General features: G+C 43.3%; 1 protein-coding gene and 1 non-coding gene across 2 annotated transcripts; both read left to right on the forward strand.

Annotated features, from left to right (window-relative positions):
- Positions 1-1,651: 1,651 nt before the first annotated feature.
- On the forward strand, positions 1,652-21,969 carry sirt6 (sirtuin 6). The gene is made up of 8 exons (XM_062519071.1): positions 1,652-1,868; positions 2,262-2,389; positions 9,265-9,447; positions 11,172-11,231; positions 13,618-13,713; positions 14,326-14,406; positions 17,992-18,115; positions 19,147-21,969. Exons 1-8 carry the CDS (start codon positions 1,803-1,805, stop codon positions 19,615-19,617), a joined length of 1,209 nt encoding a protein of 402 aa, XP_062375055.1. The 5' UTR covers positions 1,652-1,802; the 3' UTR covers positions 19,618-21,969.
- LOC134075765 (small nucleolar RNA U6-53/MBII-28) lies at positions 2,654-2,762 on the forward strand. Its single transcript, XR_009938487.1, has one exon. It is a non-coding gene; the product is annotated as a small nucleolar RNA U6-53/MBII-28 (small nucleolar RNA).
- Positions 21,970-24,291: the final 2,322 nt, after the last annotated feature.

Raw genomic sequence — 24,291 nt, forward strand, 5'->3', positions numbered from 1 at the left:
CCTTGTGAACACCCCTTCATCAATATCATAAAATGAAAAAGAAATATGTATTGAAAACATGTCATAGGCCTATAGCCTATGCCATCTCCCATATGGAAAAGATATAGAAAAAACTTATATGCCAGCAATGTGTTTTATACAAAACTTGCATGATTTACTCTTGAAAGTGGCCCCTTTCTCGTTTTCCTCATACAACGTCATATATAGTCCTGTATACAGGTTACAATGTTTTATATGTTTCAGGTTACACAGATTTAGCAAGGATCTTATAATGGTTTCACTGTCATATAAAAACCTGACAGATTTTTATATGCCAGTGAAACCATTATAAGATCCTTGCTAAATCTTGAATCCTTACCTCAATCCAACAGAACACCTTTGGGATGAATTAGAGCGGTAACTGAGACCATCTCCTCGTCCAACATCAATGTGTGACCTCACAGATGCTTCTGGAAGAATGTTCGAAAATTCCCAACACACTCCTAAACATGGAAAGCATTCCCTGAAAAGTTGAAGCTGTTATAGTTGCAAAGAGTGGACCGACATCATATTAAGCCCTATGGATTAAGAATGGGATGTCACTGAAGTCCATATGCGAGTCAAGGCATGGTGACCCAATACGTTTGGCAATATAGTTTATATTCTGTGCACTGAACACAGGTGGTATCACTAATTATCTGATCTACTGGCTGCTAATCAGCGAGGTAAAAGTCCGGTTTCAGAGAGTAAAATTCCTGCCATGTATTCATACCTTGCATAATGTCCCAACTACTGTCTAGTGGGCAAGGACATTCTCCAGCAACGAAACCCATAATCAAGGATCTTGCCATGATGTCACCATTTTTACTATTCGAAAGTTGGTGTTTTGAGGTGAAATGTGTTTTGACATGGCAAATAGTTTTTGTGCGATTGGATGCACTAAACGCTGATGAGACAAGTCAAAGTAGTGTATTTTTTTTTTCATCAGGTAACTTTAATCAAGCACCATGTCTGCATTCATAATCTACATGTAGGTGCTTGATTTTATACATCTGTGGGAAGAAACCTGATGAAACCCATAAATAAATGAAAGATACGTGTGCACAGTTCAGCCCCGCTCACAAAACTTTTTTGTACGTAGAACCAGTCTAGAACAATGGTTTTAAAAGCCGACAGTTTGATTAACACTTTGATGGTTAACCACTTAATATGTGATGGGACTTTTCCTGCTGATAAGTGTGAGCTACTGAAAAGAGAACATGTTGCTTTTCCACTTTGTGGGATAAGGATCCCCCCCCCCCCCCCCCCCCCCCCCCCCCGCCCCCCGCCCCCCGCCCCCTTCATCTACTGCATGTCTCCATTTCTCTTGTATTATTCTAAAAGTCCACTAGGGGGCACCATTGGTCTCAGATGAAGCCTACAATCAAGTGGAGCTGCTTCCCAAAGTCGAGCATATGCTTCCTTGATAGAATGCTTTCTTGCGACTAGTCTACGAAGATGAGGTTAGAGGCCTTCCTAGACTGTTAGCGTAGGGCAGATGTTCTCATCCTGTTTGATAAAAATGAATTATCTAAACACAACATACAGTGTGCTATGATAGTTGGGTCTGTGGTATTCTCACAGATAGACCTAAAAGGGTATTCTGGGTGTTCTCTGCACTGTCCACTAATCTCTGACGTCATCTCGGAGGACCAACAATCTTCGGCGGAAGAGCTCTCGGTTGAATTTGGTTAGCGGCAACAAGTTGCTGTGCTTTGCCGATATTGTTGTGTAGCCTACAGTTTTTACGGATTTATCCTGTGTCCACGATATTGGTGTGCACCATGTCTGTGAACTACGCTGCAGGGCTGTCACCCTACGCGGATAAAGGCGTTTGTGGTATCCCAGAGGTTGGCTATTGTTGATTCATTCACTTTGCAAGTTAGCTATAACAGTTAGCTAGCGTTAGCTTTTTGATAGGCCTGCTGCTCCATGCATTCATAGTCAACAAAGCGTTAGCAACGTTGTCGCAACCAACGTTACTGGGTTATGTTAACTTTGTATAATCCAATTGCCTAATCGGCCTATTGTTGCTATTGTATGATTAACGGATATTGGGTAGCAGATAGCTTTCAAGGAAACATAGCAAAGTGCTATATCTTTGGTTTAATATTGTCCGGTTCAACTAGTGAAGGTAAAACAAAGCATCCAGATGAATTCGTGTAGTTTCCCTTAGGATATTCAATGCAGATTTCGGGGCGATTCCGTGCTAATCTGTACCATATCCTAACTTCCCTGCGCAGGTGTTCGACAGCCCGGAGGAGCTACGAAGTAAAGTGGAGACTCTGGCCAAGCTCGTGCGGGACGCCCGCTACCTGGTGGTGCACACGGGCGCTGGGATTAGCACGTCTGCGGGCATACCCGACTTCAGGTAACCGGGCTGGTGCAGTACTCGACCAAAGTGTAAAGCCATTCTGGGAAATTAAGTGTTACGAATCATTTCAGTGAGTATGTATCGGTACCGATAGCCTGGGTGCAGCCGAACTTTAACCCCGCCTACGGTACCGGTGCATGCTACTGTAAATTATTTGTGTGTGTGTATGTGTGTGTGTGTGTGTGTGTGTGTGTGTGTGTGTGTGTGTGTGTGTGTGTGTGTGTGTGTGTGTGTGTGTGTGTGTGTGTGTGTCCAGTGAGTGTCCAGTGATGAGCCTGCCATGCTAATACCGATGCACCAGGCAGACAGTGTGTCTCTCTGGGTGTACATGAGTGCAACTCGACTTCTCACACTGAGAGCTCTGAGGACACTCTCTTACAGACATGCACACACTCACTCACACTCACAGTCATTCACAGACATAGACATACACACACCCGCACCCATTCACAGACATAGACATACACACACCCACACCCACGCAGACCAATCTTTCTGGGGATACGTTCATTTTATTTGTATAGCTTGTCATACCTCTGTTATGGGGAGAGGAAATGTCATCCAATTTGATTATTTTTCAGTTTTCTGTTACAATAATTCCAAAAATGCAATTTAGACACCTCTTAATTATTTTTTCAAAGACAGGATAAACACATCTGTAGAGAGACGATAACCATTTGCAAAACATTCTGGTTCTAAATTGTGTAATGGGCCACCCAATGTGGGGGTTTGAAAAAAATCTGCAACTTTTCTTCTGATTTCACAAGATTGAAGCACATTAAGTATCAAAACATATGGCTTACAAATGTGTATGTGGAATCTGTAGGTAGCAATCATTATTCACAGAAAATGTGAAGTCTTCAGCTTGAATACATTTTGAGATGATGACACCCTGAACTTTGCTGCAGTTTTAGATGAGTGTTAGCCTGGTTGTACCAAATCATAGGGAAATGAAAATTGAGCGGAACCTTACGGAGGGCCATGTCAGGCTAGATGATCGTGCAAATGTGGCAAAAATCAGAAGTGGGTACCATGTTAAAAAAAAAAATTCTCTGGATTATGTATATTATTTCTCTGGATTATTAGGTATATCAGGCTAATATTTTGGCTAAATTAGTTTGGTAACACTTTAGTTTGGGGTGTCGCTGTTACAGTGTACCTACCTAATTAGGTACAGTGGTACAACCTGTGTAACAACATGTACTATCAGGTACTACCATTGTACTTGCCTCATGTATTTGTGGGTACCTACATATAGTTGTTACATTGTAATACTGAGTGCTTTTACAAAACTTTGCCAATTTGCCTACATTTTTCATCAGAGGCAAAGGGCTGACCTGAGACCTGTTGTATTGGGTAAATCTGGTCATGAAAGATCTGATATACAAACCATTCTTAGCTCCAGTCAAGAGGTCATTGTCTTCAGTGTACATGTAACAGTTGTGCTGCTACAACCTTGTTACGGGTTTATGTCACTGTATCAAAGAGTAATAAGTGTGTACCAACACAGTTGATACATGTGCTACATAGGGTAATGGCAGACATGTTCCAAGACATCAAAGACACAACATACATGTCATATGTGCATGCAAGTAATTAACTGGTACATTTAACAGGTTTAGAGTAAAAAGAGTAACAAAGGTGTAGCAGTGCAGCTGTTACATTTATCAACTGTGTTGGTACACACGATACAGTGACATAAACCCGTAACAAGGTTGTAGCAGCACAGCTGTTACATGTACACTGAAGACAATGACCCCTTGACTGGGAGCTAAGAATGGTTTGTATATCAAATCTTTCATGACCAGATTTACCCCATCCAGCAGGTCTCAGGTCAGCCCTTTGCTTCTTATGAAAAATGTAGGCAAATTGGCAAAGTTTTGTAAAGCACTCAGTATTACAATGTAACAACTATATGTAGGTACTAGTGATGCGCGGGTCGGGTATTTTTTCAACCCGCGGGTCCCGCTTTTATGAAATTATTTGGCCCGACCCAGCCCGCCCCGCACCACTGTATCTATTTTGACAACCCGCCCCGCCCCGCACCCGCGACTATTACATACTGGCCATTGTAAGTGCTTGGAAACATCGCCTGTAAACTGGCAACAACAAAGGCTATGATTATGAATATGAACGATAATCAGGTCATTATAACAAGATGATAGGCTATACATTTAAAAAATCTAGAAATACACCGCAAAAACCTACAAAGCAGCGTTTGTAATCTAGGCTTAACATTATAGCCTACGAAATACGTCCGAAATAAAACAAGGATTTGTATAGGAGATTGAGGCGGCTGAAAACGGAGAATTTGAAAACAGTCAGTGTTGTTAATTTGCTCCTGGACAGAAGATTCATCAGTTTGGCTAACTTACTTGTAAGCTACTTAGTGTAGGCTAAATTGACATTTCAAATAGCCTATGACAGTCGAACAAACAAGTTATGCATGTTTGTGCAAAGTAACGTTATGTGGAGCCATATGGAGGAGGTGGATCATTGAATTGAAAAGGTAGGTTAAGGAATTGTTTGGGAAATAATAACGGCTTTGCTGACGTTAGCAATGCATTATCAGAGTTCGTTTCTCTGTCAATATGCTGAGGAAAACAACATTAGCACTTGCTATTGAAAGCTAGCAGCCTGTTGCTGTTCCTGTTGGATCCTGCAGCAAGCTGGCAACCGCGACTCAGAGGGGAGGGAGAGGCGATACGCCGCGCAACAGTATTTTGAAAGTAATTGCAGTGGGCTAGCCTACTCGTTTTGGCCACAATCCTGCATACGGTTCCTTCAATATAGGCTATAGGGAATTGCACGCAACATACATGGATTTTAAAATGTAATTTTGTTTTTAATGACCCGCCCCAACCCGCCCCGCAAATAAAGTGATAATTTCTTTACCCGCCCCAACCCGACCCGCGGGTTACCCGCGGGGTCCGCGGGTTACGGGCCGACCCACGCATCACTAGTAGGTACCCACAAATACATAATGCAAGTACAATGGTTACCTGATAGTACATGTTGTTACACAGGTTGTACCACTGTACCTAATTAGGTAGGTACACTGTAACAGCGACACCCCAAACTAAAGTGTTACCGTTAGTTTAAATGGTTACTCTTTAGATGGTAAAAGTTTGAAGCAAATCTTGTGATGGTCAAGCAGAGTTTCTCTAAAATCCATTGAATTGAGGTGGAATGACCCAACTGCTAGATGAATGGGTGTCTAGTATGATGGTATTTCTGAGGGGGGACAATAAACAATAAATGAAATTCCAGGCACCTTGAAGCTGAAGTGCTTCTAGTTGGCCACTAGAGGGCGATAGCGTTCTCTGTGTGTAAAATGCCCCTCAGGTGCAGCAGCCCATTGGCTGACAGAAATGTGTTCTCATCCTATCCCATTTGAGCCCTCTGGAGTGGGAGACAGGTCCAGGTCATGCATGCCCTCAGCCATCAGCCTCTCATTACGTGCCTGTTGTCCTGTGTCAGGGTGACGGGGGTCAGGAGGGCAGCCTCAATGGGGCACCTGCAGCCAGCTGTGGGTTAATTAGATGCCACTTGATGACCACTCAGACATCAAACCCACTGGTTTAAGGACACACACAGACACATGCACAATTACCACGACTTCCTGTATATTGTTGTATAATTGCATTTCTCAAGTCTTCTGAGAGTCCTTTTCGAGCACGAGTAACTCGAACACAGTACCAACTACCAATCCTCAGTACACTCATGTAATAATGTGGATCCTTGTTTTAGTATCTTTGTCTTTAGGATATTTAACTGTTCTTTTTGGTCATCATGTTGATTACCTCTGCCAAGGAGGTTATGTTTTCATCGGGGTTTGTCTGTCTGTCTGTCTGTCTGTCTCTGTCTGTCTGTCTGTCTGTCTGTCTGTCTGTCTGTCTGTCTGTTTGTTTGTTTGTTTGTTAGCAAGATAGCTCAAAAAGTAATGGATGGATTTGGAATATAAATTTTGGGAGTGATCTGTATTACCCTCTGGATCCAGAAGGTGTTTATGTTTTTCGCTTAGTGGTGTAATGGCATGGCCACATGGTGGCGATCTGAACAGTTTAGGTTCAAATGTATGACACAACCAAGGAAGAAGTAGGCTACAGAAAGTGGCTAGAGAAAGTGGAGCAAGAGTCGGCGAAAGCTAACAAGCCAGGGACTAGCAAAAAACATGCAGTATGGACAACGTAGCCTATTCGCCATTACGGCACTGAGTTAAGCTCGTGGCCCACATGGATAAAAAGATTCGAACGCTTCAGAATGGCTTCAGATTTGATAGAAAACAGGGTATATGAATATCAGGTGAATTCTCTCATTTCATAGCCGAGTTACAGGAACAATACAGGCGGAGGTCTGCGCTCTCTGAGTGCTCTTCTAGTTTGTTATTTTATGATCCTGTTTACATAGTAGTGTATGTTGTGTGTGGTGTCTTAAGCTACTGGGACCTTGAATATCACTTGGGGATCAATAAAGTATAGTGTGTGTGAATGTGTATGTTGCGTTGCTTTGCACTGTGCTGGTTGATGACTGATGCATTCAGTATTTCAACTCATTGGAACATTGTTTGCAAATGCTAATATGACTGGGACCCTGGTGTGGGAGTGTATGTGAATGGCATGAAGAATTAAGAGGTTTATCTCCCTTGAAAAGGTGAGGTAGCAAAGTGAGTGAATAGAGTATTAAGATAAACTGACCAAGAGAGAGTGAGCAAGGGAGAGGATGAGAGGCAGAAAGAGATTTGTGTGTGTGTGTGTGTGTGTGTGTGTGTGTGTGTGTGTGTGTGTGTGTGTGTGTGTGTGTGTGTGTGTGTGTGTGTGTGTGTGTGTGTGTGTGTGTGTGTGTGTGTGTGTGTGTGTGTGTGTGTGTGTTTTCTAGCGAGCTCGTCTGTGGGTGTGATTCTGCTAGGGCTCAGGATTGGTCCTGCATCAGTCACCCCGCTGACACGGAGTACGGTATCAGTTTTGTGTGTGCGCGCGGAGACACATGACTGAATTGATATTAGTGTGCAGGGGAAGCACCATCAAAGAGCTTTTGGTTTTCTTTTTCTTTTGCATTACAATCTGCTCCTGTGTGCATCCATTCCGTTTATTTTCTCAATTTCTCTCTCCTCCTGCAATTCTATCTCTTTCCCTGCATCACTCTCTCTCTCTTTTTCTCTCCTCCTGCATCTCTCTATCTGTCTCTGTCTCTCCTGCATCTATCTCTATCTCTTTCCCTGCATCACTCTCTTTTTCTCTCCTCCTGCATCTCTCTATATCTCTTTCTCTGCATCCCTCTCTCTCTCTTCTCACCCTTCTCACTCTCTCCACACTCTCCAGCTTCTCATTGTGTTGTACTCAGTGTCTGTCTGTCTCTCTCTCTCCCCTGCTTGTGTGTGTATGTGTGTTTGTGTGTGTGTGAAATTGCTTTGTGTTTCATTCTCAGTATTGGCATTATACCTTACTTTATCTTTGCAAGCAGAGAACATACAGCGACAACTGACATGTTTGCTGATATGCCCGTGCACACACACACACACACACACACACACACACACACACACACACAGAGCCATGTACATGAACACACATACCTCCACACCCATAAGCACACTTGCACATAGCTGAATGCACACCTGCACAGATAGCCCCAAAGCCCAGCTCAAGGACGTCAGAGGAAGATGAAAGAGTGTGGTAAAATGATGTTGGAGGAAGATGACGAGTGTTTGGGAACAGAGATTCAAGAAGAAAGAACGTGAGAATGAATGAAAGATGAATAAAAAGACTGGAAAAACAGGAGGAAATTGAAAAGAGAGAGCAGCCGGACAGAGCCCTGCTGAAGGGAGCGGAGCGGGAGCTGGATTGGAAGTGATTGAAATGAGGCCATTTTCCCCACTAGGGGACTCTGAAGCTGCATGACCCGCTGGAAATAGAAATCGCTCCTTTCTCTTCCTGCTGTCGGGCTGGCCGCCCTCGCGCTCTTAACGCACACAAAGCTGCTCCACACAGGAAGAGTTCCATACAGCACTGTTCCACACAGGAAGAGTTCCATACAGCACTGTTCCACACAGAGCCGTTCCACAGGCTGAGATTTCAGCTGCATTGACAAACTGCTGACACCGCTGAGAATAACGTCGCTATAACATCTCTCACTCTCTCTGTTTTTATCCCTCTCTTTCTCTCTTATCCAAAAGAGCTTCATTAGCATACATGTTTGAGTACAGTGTTGCTAAAGTTTGTGTTACAAATGACACAGAGTGACACAAAAGATAGGCTATAGATACAAGTATACAGCAATGTGGGCGTGCGTGCGTGTGTGTGTGTGTGTCTGTCTCTTTCCAACTCTCTCTGGTGAACTGTTGATTGGGTGACTGAGCACCGCCAGTGTGGTAGGCCAAGTATACTCAACATTGTCACACGCGTATGTGTTGGTTTTTCCAGCTAGCGCAGCCAAATTTCAGCCTTGTGCACACATCGGTTGCAGGCGATTTCAGAAGCAGGATGGACGAGCTAGACGAGCTAGAAGCACCAGACACCACACTTCTGCCAAGTTCCCTCATAAATTAACACAGGACAACATAATAAGCAGTCAGTTGAGGAAGTAGCCTTGGCTAAACAAAGTTACCAGTGAAAGATGCAGCACATAATTAGTAGGCTGGCCTAAACAGTCGTGAAGTTGAAGTTACCAACGAGAGTCAACTATTTTAGCTTCTTTGGTGGTGTGCAGAGTGGGTTGGTGATGGCCTCTCTTCATCTCGAAGAAGGCCACTAGTGTCGCATGACCAAACACAAGTATGCTTATAGCACTTTGGTGATATCACACACTCCACGCAGTGACTAATGCATTGTAAAAGCCTTAACACTCCTATGTGTGTGTGTGTATATGTGTAGGGGTCCTAAGGGTGTGTGGACGATGGAGGAGCGCGGTGAGTCCGTGCATTTCGACACCACCTTTGAGGAGGCACGTCCGAGTCTGACCCACATGGCCCTGCTGCAGCTGCAGAGGAGCGGACACCTGCAGTACCTCATCAGCCAGAACGTGGACGGCCTACACATACGCTCCGGGTTCCCACGGTAACACCAACGAGTCTGTGTGTGTGTGTGTGTGTGTGTGTGTGTGTCTGTGATTGCCTCTGTGTCCATGTTTTTGTGCTTATGTTTGTGCATGTCTGCATATGTCTGGGTGTGTGCGCATCTACGTGTGTGTGTGTGTCTATCTACTCTGTGCTCTGTTTGTGGTCATTGGGTCAGTGATGGAAGTGTGCACTCTGAAAGTGCTGTGGCTGAGGGGAAGTGTTGTGTGTGTGAGTAATAGGGAAGTAATTATCGGTGGTAGAAGGGGAGGGGTAGTCTGAAGTTATCACTGGGCAGGGAATCGGTGCTCCCGTATCACACGCCACCTGGCCTTTCCCTCGGTGCTCTCTCCTCCTTTCATCTCTCCATCCCTTCTTCCGTGCTCTCTCCTTTCATCTCTCTATCCCTTCTTCCGTGCTCTCTCCTTTCATCTCTCCAATTCCTTCTGTGTTTTTTCATCCTCCCTTCTCTCCCTCTTCTGCTCCCTCTTCTTCAGTTTCTGCTTTGAGAGCGCCAGAAGCTGTTACTTGCAGCAACATCTGACATTAGGGTCAACTTAAATTTTCATTGAATCGATTGTAGAATCAGTTCTCCACGTATACGTTTCAATTTTCAAAATAAAGTCCAACACTGCCTTTAGAACGAACGTAAAGAGACAGGAGCATTTCACATGAATTCGGCAAGATCCAAGTTTAGGGACGGGGGTGGGGGTTGTCTCTACCAAGTCAAGCTCTTTGTATTCATCGGGATGATTTCTGCTTCATTTTCTGCTTGTTTCTGAGTTATGGTAGGCCTACTAATAATATAAAATATATTTAATTCACCAAAAAATAAGTTATTTGGTAAAAATAGATTAAATTTTTTCGTTTTCGAAACGTGTGTTGGTTAGTCCAATCGATTGTACAATCCATTCTCGAACGTAAAGTGACCGCCCTTGTTGGGCTGATGGACGGTGCCATTGTCCATTGTAATGGTTGACCGACATCACAATGGGAAGCAACTGTCATGATGCCACGTCCCAACATGCCAGACAGAAACTAATTCTATAGACCCTGCTTTAAAGAGAAACTGTGCTTGGCGATTTCATCTCCGGTTTTGGTTTCGTTTTTCGTTTTCGCTCGTTTTATGCTTGCATATTTCTCTGCAGAGAATTACTGTTTTCGATAAAACTGGTCAGTCAAGCAAAACAACGATTTCAAAGCGATTTTATGACTATGAAAAAGTTGCATAGGGTCTCTTTAACATGGGCTAAGACATTTGCCCTGAAAATTCATTTGAGCCTAGCACTGCACAAATCATAACCATCACCCAACGTCACATCTCACCTGCTCACCAACCCAGCAGTGCAGTGTATATAACATTTTATATAGTTTCATTGTCATCCTTTGATTGGTATAGCAGTTCATATTTCAATGTTATCTTAATTAGAAATGTGGAAATCACGTTTTTAATGTATTATCATTAATCTTTGGCTTGTATAACAAATCAAATCGTAATCACAATATCTGTCAAATCACCAGTGTATTCTGTTAATATCGTTATGTTCCGGAGATGTTCTGAGGTATCGTAACATCCCCACATCTCTGTCAGATGCAGTGTGTGTGTGTGTGTGAGAGAGAGAGATTACAGTAGGGCCTATGTGGTGCTCATGTGGAAGTGTATTTTTAACCTTTTTTTGTCTTTATTCCGTTCTCCCCTCATCGTCTTCTCTCTGTCTCTCTCAGAGATCGGCTATCGGAGTTGCACGGCAACATGTTTGTGGAGGAGTGTGGGAAGTGTGGCAAGTAAGTCCCATCCACATGAGCATGAGCTGTCCTCACTCCTTACAGTGGAACTGTGTTGATGTAGGACCCATCCACAGAATAGGCTTTCATCCAGCTTCTAGCTATCTCTATGGCAACATAATTGCATGCACACGAAAGTTCTCTTGTTTTGTTGTGCTTTCAAAATTAATGTGATAATTGTCATGGTGATGAACAGTGTGATCGCAGGTAAGTAAGTAAGTAAAGTAAGTAATATTTATTTATAAAGCACGTTTACAACAGTTCACACTGACCAAAGTGCTGTACATAGTGTAATAACAATAGGTAAAGAAATAAAGAAATAACATGAAATAATATAGGCCTACAATAAACAATGAAATACAATAAAATAAGATAATAATAATAATAATAATAATAATAATGATGATAAGTAAAAATAATAAGTACAAATAAATAAATAACAAAACTAAACTAGAAATGCAATTCCAAGGAATTACCAGTGCATGAAAATGCAAAAAATGTAGATATGGCTACTAAGGTGTAGCTAGGGTAAACATGGTGGTTGCATAGTTTAAAGAGAGTTGATAGTGTTAAGGTAGACATTTTAAAGCTTAAACATTCCTGTTCTAACTTAACTAATAATTTCTAACAGGTATTCTAAAATGTTAACTATGCTAACAATGCTAACCAGGTTGATAAGTTAACTTAGCTGATGATTTCTAGCAGAAATGCTAAAAATGCTAACTATGCTAACATTGCTAACTATGTTAACAATGCTAACCATGTTGATTAGCTAACTTAGTTAATCATTTTAGCAGTTGTGCTAAAAATGTTAACTATGCTAAAATGCTAACTATGCTAACAATGCTAACCAGGTTGATTAGCTAACTTAGCTAATCATTTTTAGCAGTTATGCTAAAAATGTTAACTATGCTAACAATGCTAACAATGCTAACTATGCTAACCATGCTAACAATGCTAACTTGCTAGTGAGGACTTTTATTTTGAAACAGTAGTTGCTAGGGTATCCATGGTGCCCACTATCAGGACTAAAGAAGTTACTGTAGTAGAATCATGTTGGTTGCTATGGAAACTGTCAAAAACGCTTAATTGTAATGGTTGCTATGTTGGTTGCTAGGTATATGGAGGTTTCATTTAGTTGACTGGAGGCATAGTTGATGATAACTGACAGTTGGAATGGTTGAACAGTTAAATAGTTGAGTAGTTTCAGTGGTTAAATGATTTAATAGTGTATTATTGCAGTGAGGACTTTTATTTTGAAACAGTTGTGGACAGAGGAAACAGTTAACAGGATATGTAGTCTTCACAGAGAGATTGTATGCTTAAAGCCTGAGAGAGAGAGGGCTGCTGCAGGTGGGGCTGGCCACCTGGCATAAGATTCTAATTGCTCAACGACCCGATTGTGATGTCATAGAGGCCAATGTTAAGTCTATGGGGAAATTTTAATAGTTTTTATTTAATAGTTCAAAAAGTATAAAAGTTACAAAGTTGAAAAGTCATAGCAACCCGATCCATTAGAATACCTACGTTACGAAGTTTGAATGAAGTTTCTAAGTTAAACGGTTGAAGAGAAATTGCGGTTAGAAAAAGTGGTAAGCGGAATAATAATAACTATAAGAAGCCTAGGAAGAACAGTACAGTGCATTTGCATGCACTGTAATAAAAGTACACTTAAAACACAAAACCATCAAATTAAGGGGGATGGAAAGCAAGGGTGTAAAGGTGGGTTTTGAGCCTTGATTTAAAAGTAGAGATGGAGGGGGCATCACGTATGTGTGGTGGCAATTGGTTCCACAAACGTGGAGCCGCAACAGCAAAGGCCCTGTCACCTTTTTGTTTTAGTCTGGAGTGGTGGATATGTAGAAGACCCTGATTGCAAGATCTCAGGGATCTAGTGGCTGAGTGGGGTATTAGGAGATCTGAAATGTAAGATGGGGCCTGGCCGTTGAGGGCTTTGAACACCATTAGTACTATTTTAAAGTGGATCCTTTGATGCACTGGCAGCCAATGAAGGGATGCAAGAACAGGTGTGATGTGATCCCACTTTTTTGACCCAGTTTGGCCAGGTGACCGTGATTGGGCCAAAGGCTGTATTAAGCTCAATTCTACCGAGTCACACCCCTACTAGCAATATAATAGGGGTAAATAAATGACTCAGAGGGAAAATGTTTAGAAAAATAAAGGGGTTAAGTTGTACAGAATCCAAATATTTCCCACTTGCTTGTCTTGGTTGTTAAGTTCTCTTGCTGAAAGCTTTGGCATTGTTTGGTATTGTCAGCGCTGTTGCAATGTGGAGAGATGTGAAAACGGTTGAAGTGCATTGTGGGCTGTGTGCTGTTGCTATGGGGATGATGCAGCAGTGAATTGTGGGCTGTGTGTCCCCCAGGCAGTATGTGCGGGAAAAGGTGATCGGTGTGATGGGACTGAAACCCACTGGAGGCTACTGTGAGGTGACCCGTTCACGAGGCCTACGGGGGTGCAGGTACTCTCACTCTACACACACACTCTCACCCCCCCCCCCCCCCCCCCCCCAATTGCATGGCGCTCCTGTATTTCTGTGCTCATTAGCAGCACATATGTGTAGAATCTGTATGCAGGGACTCACATGTCTTGTGAGGCATGCACAGGCGTCTAACTCACGAGGGAAAGGTACCTCTATACATACATATACAGTACGCACACACACACACACACACACACACACACACACACACTCTATTAGCATCATGATGAGAATTAGAATGTAAGCAGGTCATCCGCACAGTGTTCGAGTTAGTAACCCATGCAGCGTTTCATGTGGTCTAAGGCAAATCTAGCATTACTGCCAAAACATCTTGCGAATCTGCTGTTAGCAAGGAAATGTGTCTTACAGTAGGAAAGGCAAAGCACAGTTAAAAAGACTGCTCAATGTGAACAGTACGTGAACAGTACTCACAATCAGGCATGTACACCCCACACAATCAATATCTAATGGAGTGGTGATAAAACAGGCCTCTATGGCAGAGAGATTTTCATGGCATACACGTAGTAACATGTGCGTGTGCGTGTGTGCGGGCGCTTGTGCGTGTGTGTGGGCGCGTGTGTGTGTGCGCAGGGGGAAGCTGATGAGTACCATACTGGACTGGGAGGACTCACTGCCCGACCGTGACCTCAACCGAGCTGATGAGGCCTCCAGGTGAGTGTGTATTTGTGGATATGTCTGACTGTGTGTGTGTGTGTGTGTGTGTGTGTGTGTGTGTGGTTGTGTGTGTGTGTGTGTGTGTGTGTGTGTGTGTGTGTGTGTGTGTGTGTGTGTGTGTGTGTGTGTGTGTGTGTGGTTTGCATGCACACTGACAAGGTCTCCAGGTGACTGTGTGTGTGTGTGTGTGTGTGTGTGTGTGTGCCCTGACCACTCCTCCGCTTCAGTTTCCCCCTGGTGTCAAAGGCCAAGGCTCCGTCTCATCTAGCGTGCGCTCCCATAAGATAAAAGATTAAAGATAAATGTGCATGAATATGTAGAGTGCTGTTCCATCAGCAGCCTTCAGGTCTCCATAAATCCCCTCAGGTCAACGTAAATCAGATGAGTTATGCAGCTTGTTTTTGATTTCATACCTGTGATGTGATCAATACGTCTGTTTGAGCTCCACATTCATTTGAGTATATTGGCCGTCTATATAGTTTGAAAACGTCTTTTTTCTAGACGGTAGGGCTGCCCCTCGTTTGACCAGTATTTTGGCAACTAGTGCCCTGAATGTGGATTAGGGATGTAACGATACACTCAACTCACGACTCGATATGGATCACGATTTTTTGTTCACGATACGATTTTATCACGATTTTTTTTTTTATATTGATGCTGTTTGAAGAGGTTGCTCCAAAGAAAATCAAATTGCACCACTCCCTCTTCTTCCAAAGTATTACGTCCTACACCTCTCCTCTCAAAAAGGCAGTAACTATGCATATGAAAAAAAAAAAACATTTTAAAGTTATGCTGTTGCTTAGCCTTATGGTTGTAGTTAATGTAGCAGTTATTGGAGGTTTATTTATTTTTTTACTTTACATTAGCTTATTTTTGGTACTTATCAATCTTCATAACAACTTTAATGTCATGAAAATTATAATAACTAATTTTCGACCAAAAATGCAGTTACTGCCTTTCTGCTTTGTAGGGCAGTACTGTTATATGCTACATCATTATAGTTGTTCAAGTGCACACACTAAATGGAGAGCTAGGATTAAAATTCAGACTGTGCCTTTAAATAGGCAACTTTTTCCATCTATCAGCGCAATGCTACAGTAAGCCATTTCCACTAAAAAAAATCAGCTCAATATTATGTGCAAGACTGATGTTTACCAAGCATGCAAACGTGTTAATCTCTTAGCACTATCGTCATACGTTTTCTCATAGTGAGATGGCTATCCCGACATATGTTCTGATGTAGATGGGGCGCACGGAGGTGAACGGCGGGACAAACGCGAAATGTCAAGGTGTTAACTAAACAATTGAGTAGACCTAAGGTCGACAGGCTTTGTGGTTAAAACGATGAAAACCAGTAGGTTAGTCTGTCACAGCTAACTTCGTTCAAGCACAGTAGCTTAGACTAGTTTACACGCGCAGAAATTAAAAGTCAATATCAGCATCACAAGATTGCTGTCATTATCGGAAAATCCAGACACGTCAAACTGGACGCGAACGCGTGGCAAAAACAAAACAACTTCATAAATGATGTCTTTTTCAAACCTTGAAAACACCACATTAAAATCCAAGCATTTTCAAGGATTTCAAGCACCCATACGAACCCTGACACACACACTCTAGTTCAAAGTTGTTGCCTACCGTCGTCTTCCCTCGTTCTGTGCCCCATACTTAGTGACATAAGTCACGTGACTCATCGCGATTCATTTTTTCTATCAACCGGTGCGAATCGTCACGCATTTGTATCGATTTTTATTCGTGTCACGATGCATCGTTACATCCCTAATGTGGATACCCATAGCCCATACCTGGCTTACAGTTTGTTCAATTCGGTCTTGACAAAACGTGTAGACAAATCAAGCTTCAGTTGCTTAGGTTTTGTGGCACTGTCTCCTTCTCCTTTGGTGATCTTGGCTGCTAATTTCATGGAAGCATGCAATGTTGGAAGATGTTTCAATAAGTTTGAATTCGGCTTCTTCATACTGATGTGGATAGGCACTTTTGCCCAGCCCAGGGCATCATTTCACGATTGCACTTGTTCCTTTATTTTCTTGGAGGGAAAATTACCACTACTACATTTACTACTGCTTTCGTATTATTTGAGATCGTCTACCTGTCTCTTGTTTACTGACTCGCTTGGGTTGCTCGTTGTGTGTCAAACTATGTGTGCTTTCGAACACCCGCCCAACTCTACCTCTGATTGGCTTACCATGATTATGTGCTTGTCTCATGCACTGCCCACTAACCAAGAACGAACAGTAAAAAATTAAAAAATATTTGGCTCAGAGATCTAGTTGGTCTGATGAAAAAAGCAGCTTCAATTATAGTAGCACACCACAATTTGACAGAAACAGTAACGGAGTTATTAAAATGAGAGGAGTAATCAATTCCATTTCTCGTTACTGAATAAAGTAACTCCGTTAGTAACGCCGGTATACTGTGTTGATCGTAATTATGATGAAGAGAGAGCGGTTCAAAATAACTAATCAGAGGTGTGCAATTCAGCCAAGCTGATGCATAGCCCATCTAATTTATTTAAACACGAGACAGCAACCTGCTCTCCTGCTTAACATGCAGCCCACCATCTGCAAAAACACAAAGAGGTGTTACCCGTGTGTGTGTGTGTGTGTGTGTGTGTGTGTGTGTGTGTGTGCTTGTGCGTGTGCGTGTGCGTGTGTACGGGTGCACAGCCCACACCCCCCAATCTCCAGCACACAAACCTCAGGTCTTACGTGTGTGTGGAAAGGAAGAGGCTGGTGTGTGATGGTCTGTGGTGATGGTGGTGACACCGTAGGTTATTGTGTTGATTATAATTGTGATGTAGAGAATGTATGAATGTGTCCGTCTGAGGATAAGAGGGAGAGAATGAGAGAGAGAGCGGTTCAGCATAACGCATCACAGGTATGCAATTCAGCCAAGCTGGGATATAAAATGATGCAAAATCCATCTGATTTATATTGATCTGAGGGAATTCATGTTCATCTCAAGGCTATTCAGCATTCAGCATTCATGTTATGGTCGTGTCACATCTCAATGCAGCTGATGGAACAGCGGCACACATTCATGGACTTTTTTTTTTTTTTTCTTCTTATATATGGGCCATGGACATTATATATAGTAAGACTGACCTTTGACACCTGAGGGGAAATGCTAATGGAGGGTGTGTGTGTGTGTGTGTGTGTGTGTGTGTGTGTGTGTGTGTGTGTGTGTGTGTGTGTGTGTGTGTGTGTGTGTGTGTGTGTGTGTGTGTGTGTGTGTGTGTGTGTGTGTGTGTGTGTGTGTGTGTGTGTGTGTGTGTGTGTGTGTGTGTGTGTGTGTGTGTGTGACAGCTGGGCTTTGTGTTGGTAGCAAGTATTTGGATAACAGAAAGGCCAGCAAGAGACCATATTAATGAGCTTCCACCCAGGTCTGTGATTCCCCCCCCCCCCCCCCCCCCCCCCCACCCCACCCCACACCACACACACAGTCTTTTGCATTGTATAAGTGTGTATGTGGAGGTGGTTTCAGCAGGGGCAATGCACTAGAACATTAACCTACAGTAGTACAACACTCTGTTTATTTGGTGTGTGTGTGTGTGTGTTACAGGCGTGCTGATCTGGCCATTACGTTGGGAACGTCTCTTCAGATTAAACCCAGCAGTGATCTTCCCCTCATCACCAAACGCAAGGGAGGCAAACTGGTCCTCATCAACCTGCAGCCCACCAAATATGTGAGTTACACACACACACACACACTTTATCAACCTACAGCCCACCAAATCCAAATGAGACACACACACACACACACAGGGTTATGTTAATCATTTCACATCATCTGTCCCTTGATTCCTACTCTCCATTTGTCCCTGAAGATCACCGTTATTCTTCCTAGTCCTGCACTCATCCTGGCCTGGCACTTGGTCCTCCTCTCTCTCTCTCGCTCTCTCGCTCTCTCTTTCTGTCTTTCTTTCTTTCATTTTTTCTCACTCTCTTGTTCTTTCTCTCCCTCCATGTACCCACGCTGTTTTCCCTTTCCTCTTCTAATCCTCTCTTTATCACTCTCTCCCACTCTGCCCCCCCACATGCTATCTATCTCTCCCCCCCACACACACACTATCTCTTGCGCTCTCTCTCTCTCTCTCTCCCCCCCCCCACACACATACATGCTATCTCTTCCTCTCCTCTTTATCTTGGCCGCACGCCTCCACTTTCTCATGCTTCTTGCTCATCACAGGTAGGATTACCTGCCATGCCCACACACACATAATCATAATTGTTTGTGAGGTGAACAAATGTCAACCATACAATTCTGTCATCAAGCTTCATCACATTTGCACACGTTGTTAGGCACATGTGTGTGTGTGTGTGTGTGTGTGTGTGTGTTCATCACTCTCCTTTTCTCTCCCCTTCTTTCTCTCATACATGCACAGCAGACACAGGCACACACACACAGAGGCAATCAGCTTGCTTACGTATGCTACCATCACATTCATAAATGACTGCGTGGTGTGCTGTGACTTCTTACGTGTGTGCATGCTTTTGAGTCTAATTTTAATTCCATATGTGTGTGTGTGTGTGTGTGTATGTACTTTTGAGTCTAATTTAATTGTGTGTGTGTGTACATGCGCGTTTACAGTCACGTGCACACTTGTGCTCTTTTGTGTGTGTGTTCTTATTATACTGCTCTGATTACTGGAACGTGTGTGTAATCCAGACTTCAACAGCAAACACTGAAAGCTGTCAATCATGTCTCTCCTCGCAGGACAAGCACGCCGACTTGCTTATCCACGCGTACGTTGACGAGGTCATGGCTCAGCTGCTCAAGTGCCTGGGATTGGACATTCCCGAGTGGGAGGGGCCAACGCTGTGCGAGACCTCCCCTGGCGACCCGTTTTCCCCGCCCCTCAACAAACCGAAGACGGAGCTAAAGGAGGAGGAGAAGAAGAAGAGGAAGGTATCAGAGGAGGTAAAGAAAGAAGAGAAGGATGGAGAGATGGAGGTAAAGAAAGAAGAGAAGGATGGAGAGATGGAGGAAGCCACAGGTGTCAAACGAGAACAGGAAGGCCCGCCCTCAGAGAGCCCTCCAATGGGGGAACCCGCAGCAGTGACGGACAGTGGCTCTGAGCCAACAAGAACACAAGCGGGCTGTAACGATTCAACATCAGTTAACGGGGCAGAACACGAGTCTTCCTGCCCGGTTCAGCCTTCAGAACCCAAAAAAGCTCGAACTTAGGTTTCTGCTACTTAAACAGACTGGAACACACACACACACACACACACACACACACACACACACACACACACACACACACACACACACACACACACACACAGACACACACAGACACACACAGACTAACAGGACAAATACTCGCAGACTGACGTTGTCTTGGACTCCTGTTGTGTGTGGCCTGAATCTGCTCTGATGTCACCTGGTCCCTTTCCGGTCATGTTCCATAATGGACACGATTTCTTTGAACTGTCCATTAAATTGTCCGGTCAGTATCTCTGATATGCGAAGCCAGTTGTTACCTCGCTCACACACACATACTTTCATTCACATACACTCTCACACTCTCTCATAGACACACCCACACATACAAACACAAACATATTTACATTCACATTCATTCACACACTCACACACACCCTCACATTTATGCACCTGTGATCTCCTTCATGAGTTTCTGTCCTGATTTCCCTCTGGACTGTCTGATGCTGATTTGGTTTGTCATCACAGGTGGCCTGGCGTCTTACCTCTCACCTCAGAGAGAGTGTCCACCACCTGCCGCTCCTTTATGTGTCCTCTGATGGTGTGACTGCCTCCCCGTATGTGTGTGTTTGTGTGTCCGTCCTCTGAGAGTGACACTGCCTCCCTTTTTTTGTTTATGTGTTGGTGTCCTCTGACCGAGACAAAACCACCTCCTGGTCTATTGTGTATATCGGACTCTGCAAGTTTTTGGGAATAATCTGATGGAATGCTCAGATGTTTTGTGTGTCGTGTCTGTGTGTGTGTGTGTGTGTGTGTGTGTGAGAGAGAGAGCATTTGTAATTTATTTCACTAGCTACGTTTACATGCAACCATCGGAATGACCAATCGGATCGGTCAATCGGATCGGAGGAAGTTTACATGGCAAGGAGTATTTTGGATGCGCGCGTTTACATGCAGCTTCACACACATAGCCTGCTTGCAGTTTTGCTCCCCGAGATGGACGTGAGAGCTTATAGCCTATGACGTTTGAGGCGTGAGATATTCCCTACTTCCAATCCTCTGCCTCTGCTTTCTTCTGTTCAAAAGCAACATCATAGGCCTAGAGTTTCGTTTCTTTTCCTTATAATTAGAATGACTAAAACGACGAAAATATAAACTAAAATTGGGTCCTCCTAACACACTCACTGGCCGATTTCACACTGCACAGCAAGTCGGTCAGCAAATGCTTCATGCACGGTCATACAGAAGTATTCCAAAGCCAATAATATAGCTGATTATCCTGTAATCTGACGGGGTAGCAAACCACCAAAACGTCTGACTGTTCGCTAGTTGTTTTGCATAGATATATATATTGACATCTATGGTTGTTTTGCACCTCAGATGTTGTTTAACAAGTCCCAGCAACACAAATGCAAACTTGTACGGAAATGCATTCAATCAGGTCCTTGCCGTCTACCTAGCTTCCACACTGTTCTTTCAGACATCGCAAAATATCTGTCTCCACTGTAGTCTCCGAAACATAGCCTACAGTACCTGTTAATATTTGGCTTTCAGAAAACGAGACTTCATCACTGCATTTCAGTCGTTGCTTTTACCAAAGCCTACGCAGCTGCCAGTTAGCGTAGCCTATCCAACTGCCTGCAGCCTAGTAGCCTAGGCTACTTTCTAAACTTCAAAGATGCTGTCAGATTTTGTGGTTGTTTTGAAAGTGTCACAAAACTAAATAGCCTATTCTTCCGATGCCATGTTATCCGTCACTGTTCAACCCATAGACCTAAAAGAAAATATGGTTCAACCTCACGCCCAGTGCTTATGTTTACACCTAACCAAAGATCTTTCATTACTAGCTTTAAGCTTTAACCCTCTCTGCCTACACCGTGGTGGCTTTTTTGATAAGAGAAATATTGCGCCTCCTTTTCTGAACATGCGCAGAAGGGAAGAGTAGCAGAGAACGATCCCGTTCCACCTCTTTCAATCCGATCCAAATTTCAATCCGATCGGCGATTTTCATTCCGATTGTCTTGTTTACATGAAGGAATTTCATTCCGATTGGGCCTGAATCGGATTAGAAAGGGTGCATGTAAACGTAGCTACTGTATGTGTTTGTGTGTGTTTCCGGTTCAAATACTTTCTACTAAAATTGACCTCATCCTCCTAGCTATTTCCCACAGTCTTCCTCTGTCTAACTCAAACAGGGTGTGTGTGTTTTCAAACGTTTGTGCTCGTCTATAGGAGTCGTGTGTGTGTGTGTATGGACACTGGAACAGTCGTGCCAGAATCACACAATCTTTTTCTATATTTTGTAAAAATGGATCCCACTGTCTTTTCTAGTGTACCTCACAGGAAGGAATTGATAAATAATCACAGTGATGAAAACAGGCTGCCCCTTGTGTGCTTCTGTTCTTTGTGTCTGTATGTGCTGTAAAAGCAGAGATTCTGGGGCAATATTGACTAACAGTTGTGGGTAAATGGGGCGACTGGAGGGGTGTGTGTGTGTGAGTGACAGAACCTGAGAGGTTTCAGAAATTACTTTAAATGCACTCTGTAGATGTTTACAAATCACATCATACATTTAGAGAATTACGGCTGTGTGTGTGTGTGTGTGTGTGTGTTTTCTCTCACCACTCAAGTAGATAAATGATGTGACAGAAACAGACTAATCCTTACTGCATACGTGTGAAATTATTCTGAATCCACAGCCATATCACCATGTGCCTGCAGAACAACTCTGGGAGGTTCCACCAGTATGGAAGCCTGAAAATCCTTCTTGTTTAATAAGTCTTTTCCTGGATGTGGCAGAGTGACTCAAGGCTTTCAGAACACACTGGATATTGTCCATACATCTCTTCTGCCACCTACGTCTATTATTCATAGATCACTTTTTTTGAGGTCAAAATATGTCACCTAGGATACCTGTGCAGGTCCGAGGAGACATTACTGGTGGTTGGACAGGTGGTAACAACTATAAGTAGAAGACACCTGTGATTACCTCTGATACCTCTGATTGGTGAGCTCCACTCTCCGTCACACCAGGACGATGTGATGCGTGTCATAGGATGAACCATTGGAACAGCTGCGAGCTGCTGGATTAATTGTTATTTGCTAATCGCATTAGTTCAAATTACAATTCCAGTTAAAAAGTGATTAATTGTGCAGCCCTACATCAGATGTGCTTTTGGGAATCCTTGTGTAAGTACAGCAAATGCGTAGTTTCTGTACAGAAAGGTTTAAGATGAAGTTGTTTACTTAATTTGTATTTGCCTATTTGTTATAGCCTGGAAAAATCCAAACTCATTGATGAGGTGACTCTCGATTGGGAAACCTTTGCAACACTTGCATTGCGACAGGCAATAACTTTGCAATCATTGGTCCACCCTTTCCAATCACATTGATTAGAGATTATTTCCTACTTAACCTAAATTTAACAAACTGACAATAAACAGCATCAGGAAAACATTTATGTGGGTCTACTTTTGCCCTAAATACATTTCTGCATTTTTCTAACTGCGTTTTTTGCAGGTGCAGGTGTTGCTGCTTTTGTTTATCAATACGTTTTGGATTTGTCTTCCCCTCTTGTCGCTGATTGGCTTGACATTTTTTTTTCTTTTTGTCTGAGAAACGGTTATGAACTACGGTGTTCCAGGCTAGATCTCCCTGACAGAAGATCTAGGTGGGCAGGGCCAGGCTGTGGTTGTTATAGATGGGGAAAAAGGCTATTTGTACTTGTGTGTATGTGTGGGACATGTGTGTCCTCAGCTGCAGACAGTTGAAATGGAGGTTGTGATTACAGGGTTGGTTGATGGCACCATTTCGGTTCGCTGGTACCCATCACTGCTGAGACAGCCCCTATGATTTTCTGATGTGTGTATGTGTTTGTATTCATGAGCAATTGAAAGACAGAGGACGTGATGGCCATAGAGCAGACGATATGTTGTGCTGTAATGTACCCTGAACTACTTGCTGCATTATCAGACAGATGTGTTACTGCTTGATAGACTTCACTGGAGGTGATTATCACTGTATCCCTGTTGGCTGCATGTTCTACTTTATTGGTCTCTCTATTTTAGGGGTCTATCCCAGTCAAATGAGGCAGAGTGATTTGCCTCCCTAGCATTTAGCTATTATCAGCTCCAGAACCCCATCCCTGTTGGTTACTAGGATTCTGATTCAAAGGCTGCATTCCACCCCATTCCATTTTATTAAAATTACAAAGAATATAACAGAACAATTTAACAACAAATATTCAAAACGTTTTACAGTCCAGCCTGAACAGGGTCCTGATGTTCTTGGCTATGGATCACCGACGTAAGTGTATGTGTGTGGGTTAGAGCTCATGGTTTGTGTGTGTGTGTGTGTATGAATAATTTTGTGAAAATGGAAATATTGCCCATTACAATTCCTGCCATTTCCGTTCATCAGTGGCAGGAATCATTCAAGTTCATCCACTCAGCCACTCCAATAGCGTCAGCATCACAATCTCAACCCCTCCCCTGCCCAGTCCCCTCTCCAGCCTCTCCCTGATGGAGCCCCATCAAGATTGGAACATTTCAGCTCCACACCAACCCTCACTGCACCCCCTCCATTAATCAGGTCCGTCCGTTCCACCTGCATGAAGATGGAGTTATGTGGCCATACCAGTGGAGCTCGCTCAGCTGCCTTCTGATGGACTTGATTATGGAACCGATTGGGGGTTGC

This window comes from Sardina pilchardus, chromosome 2 (genome assembly GCF_963854185.1).
Source record: "Sardina pilchardus chromosome 2, fSarPil1.1, whole genome shotgun sequence".
NCBI lineage: Eukaryota > Metazoa > Chordata > Actinopteri > Clupeiformes > Clupeidae > Sardina > Sardina pilchardus.

Coding starts and splice junctions, on each gene's coding strand:
- sirt6 (XM_062519071.1), top strand. CDS start 1,803: ATGTCTGTGAACTACGCTGCAGGGCTGTCACCCTACGCGGATAAAGGC. Junction 2,390..9,264: donor GCGGGCATACCCGACTTCAG/GTAACCGGGCTG, acceptor GTATATGTGTAG/GGGTCCTAAGGGTGTGTGGA. Junction 13,714..14,325: donor CGAGGCCTACGGGGGTGCAG/GTACTCTCACTC, acceptor GTGTGTGCGCAG/GGGGAAGCTGATGAGTACCA.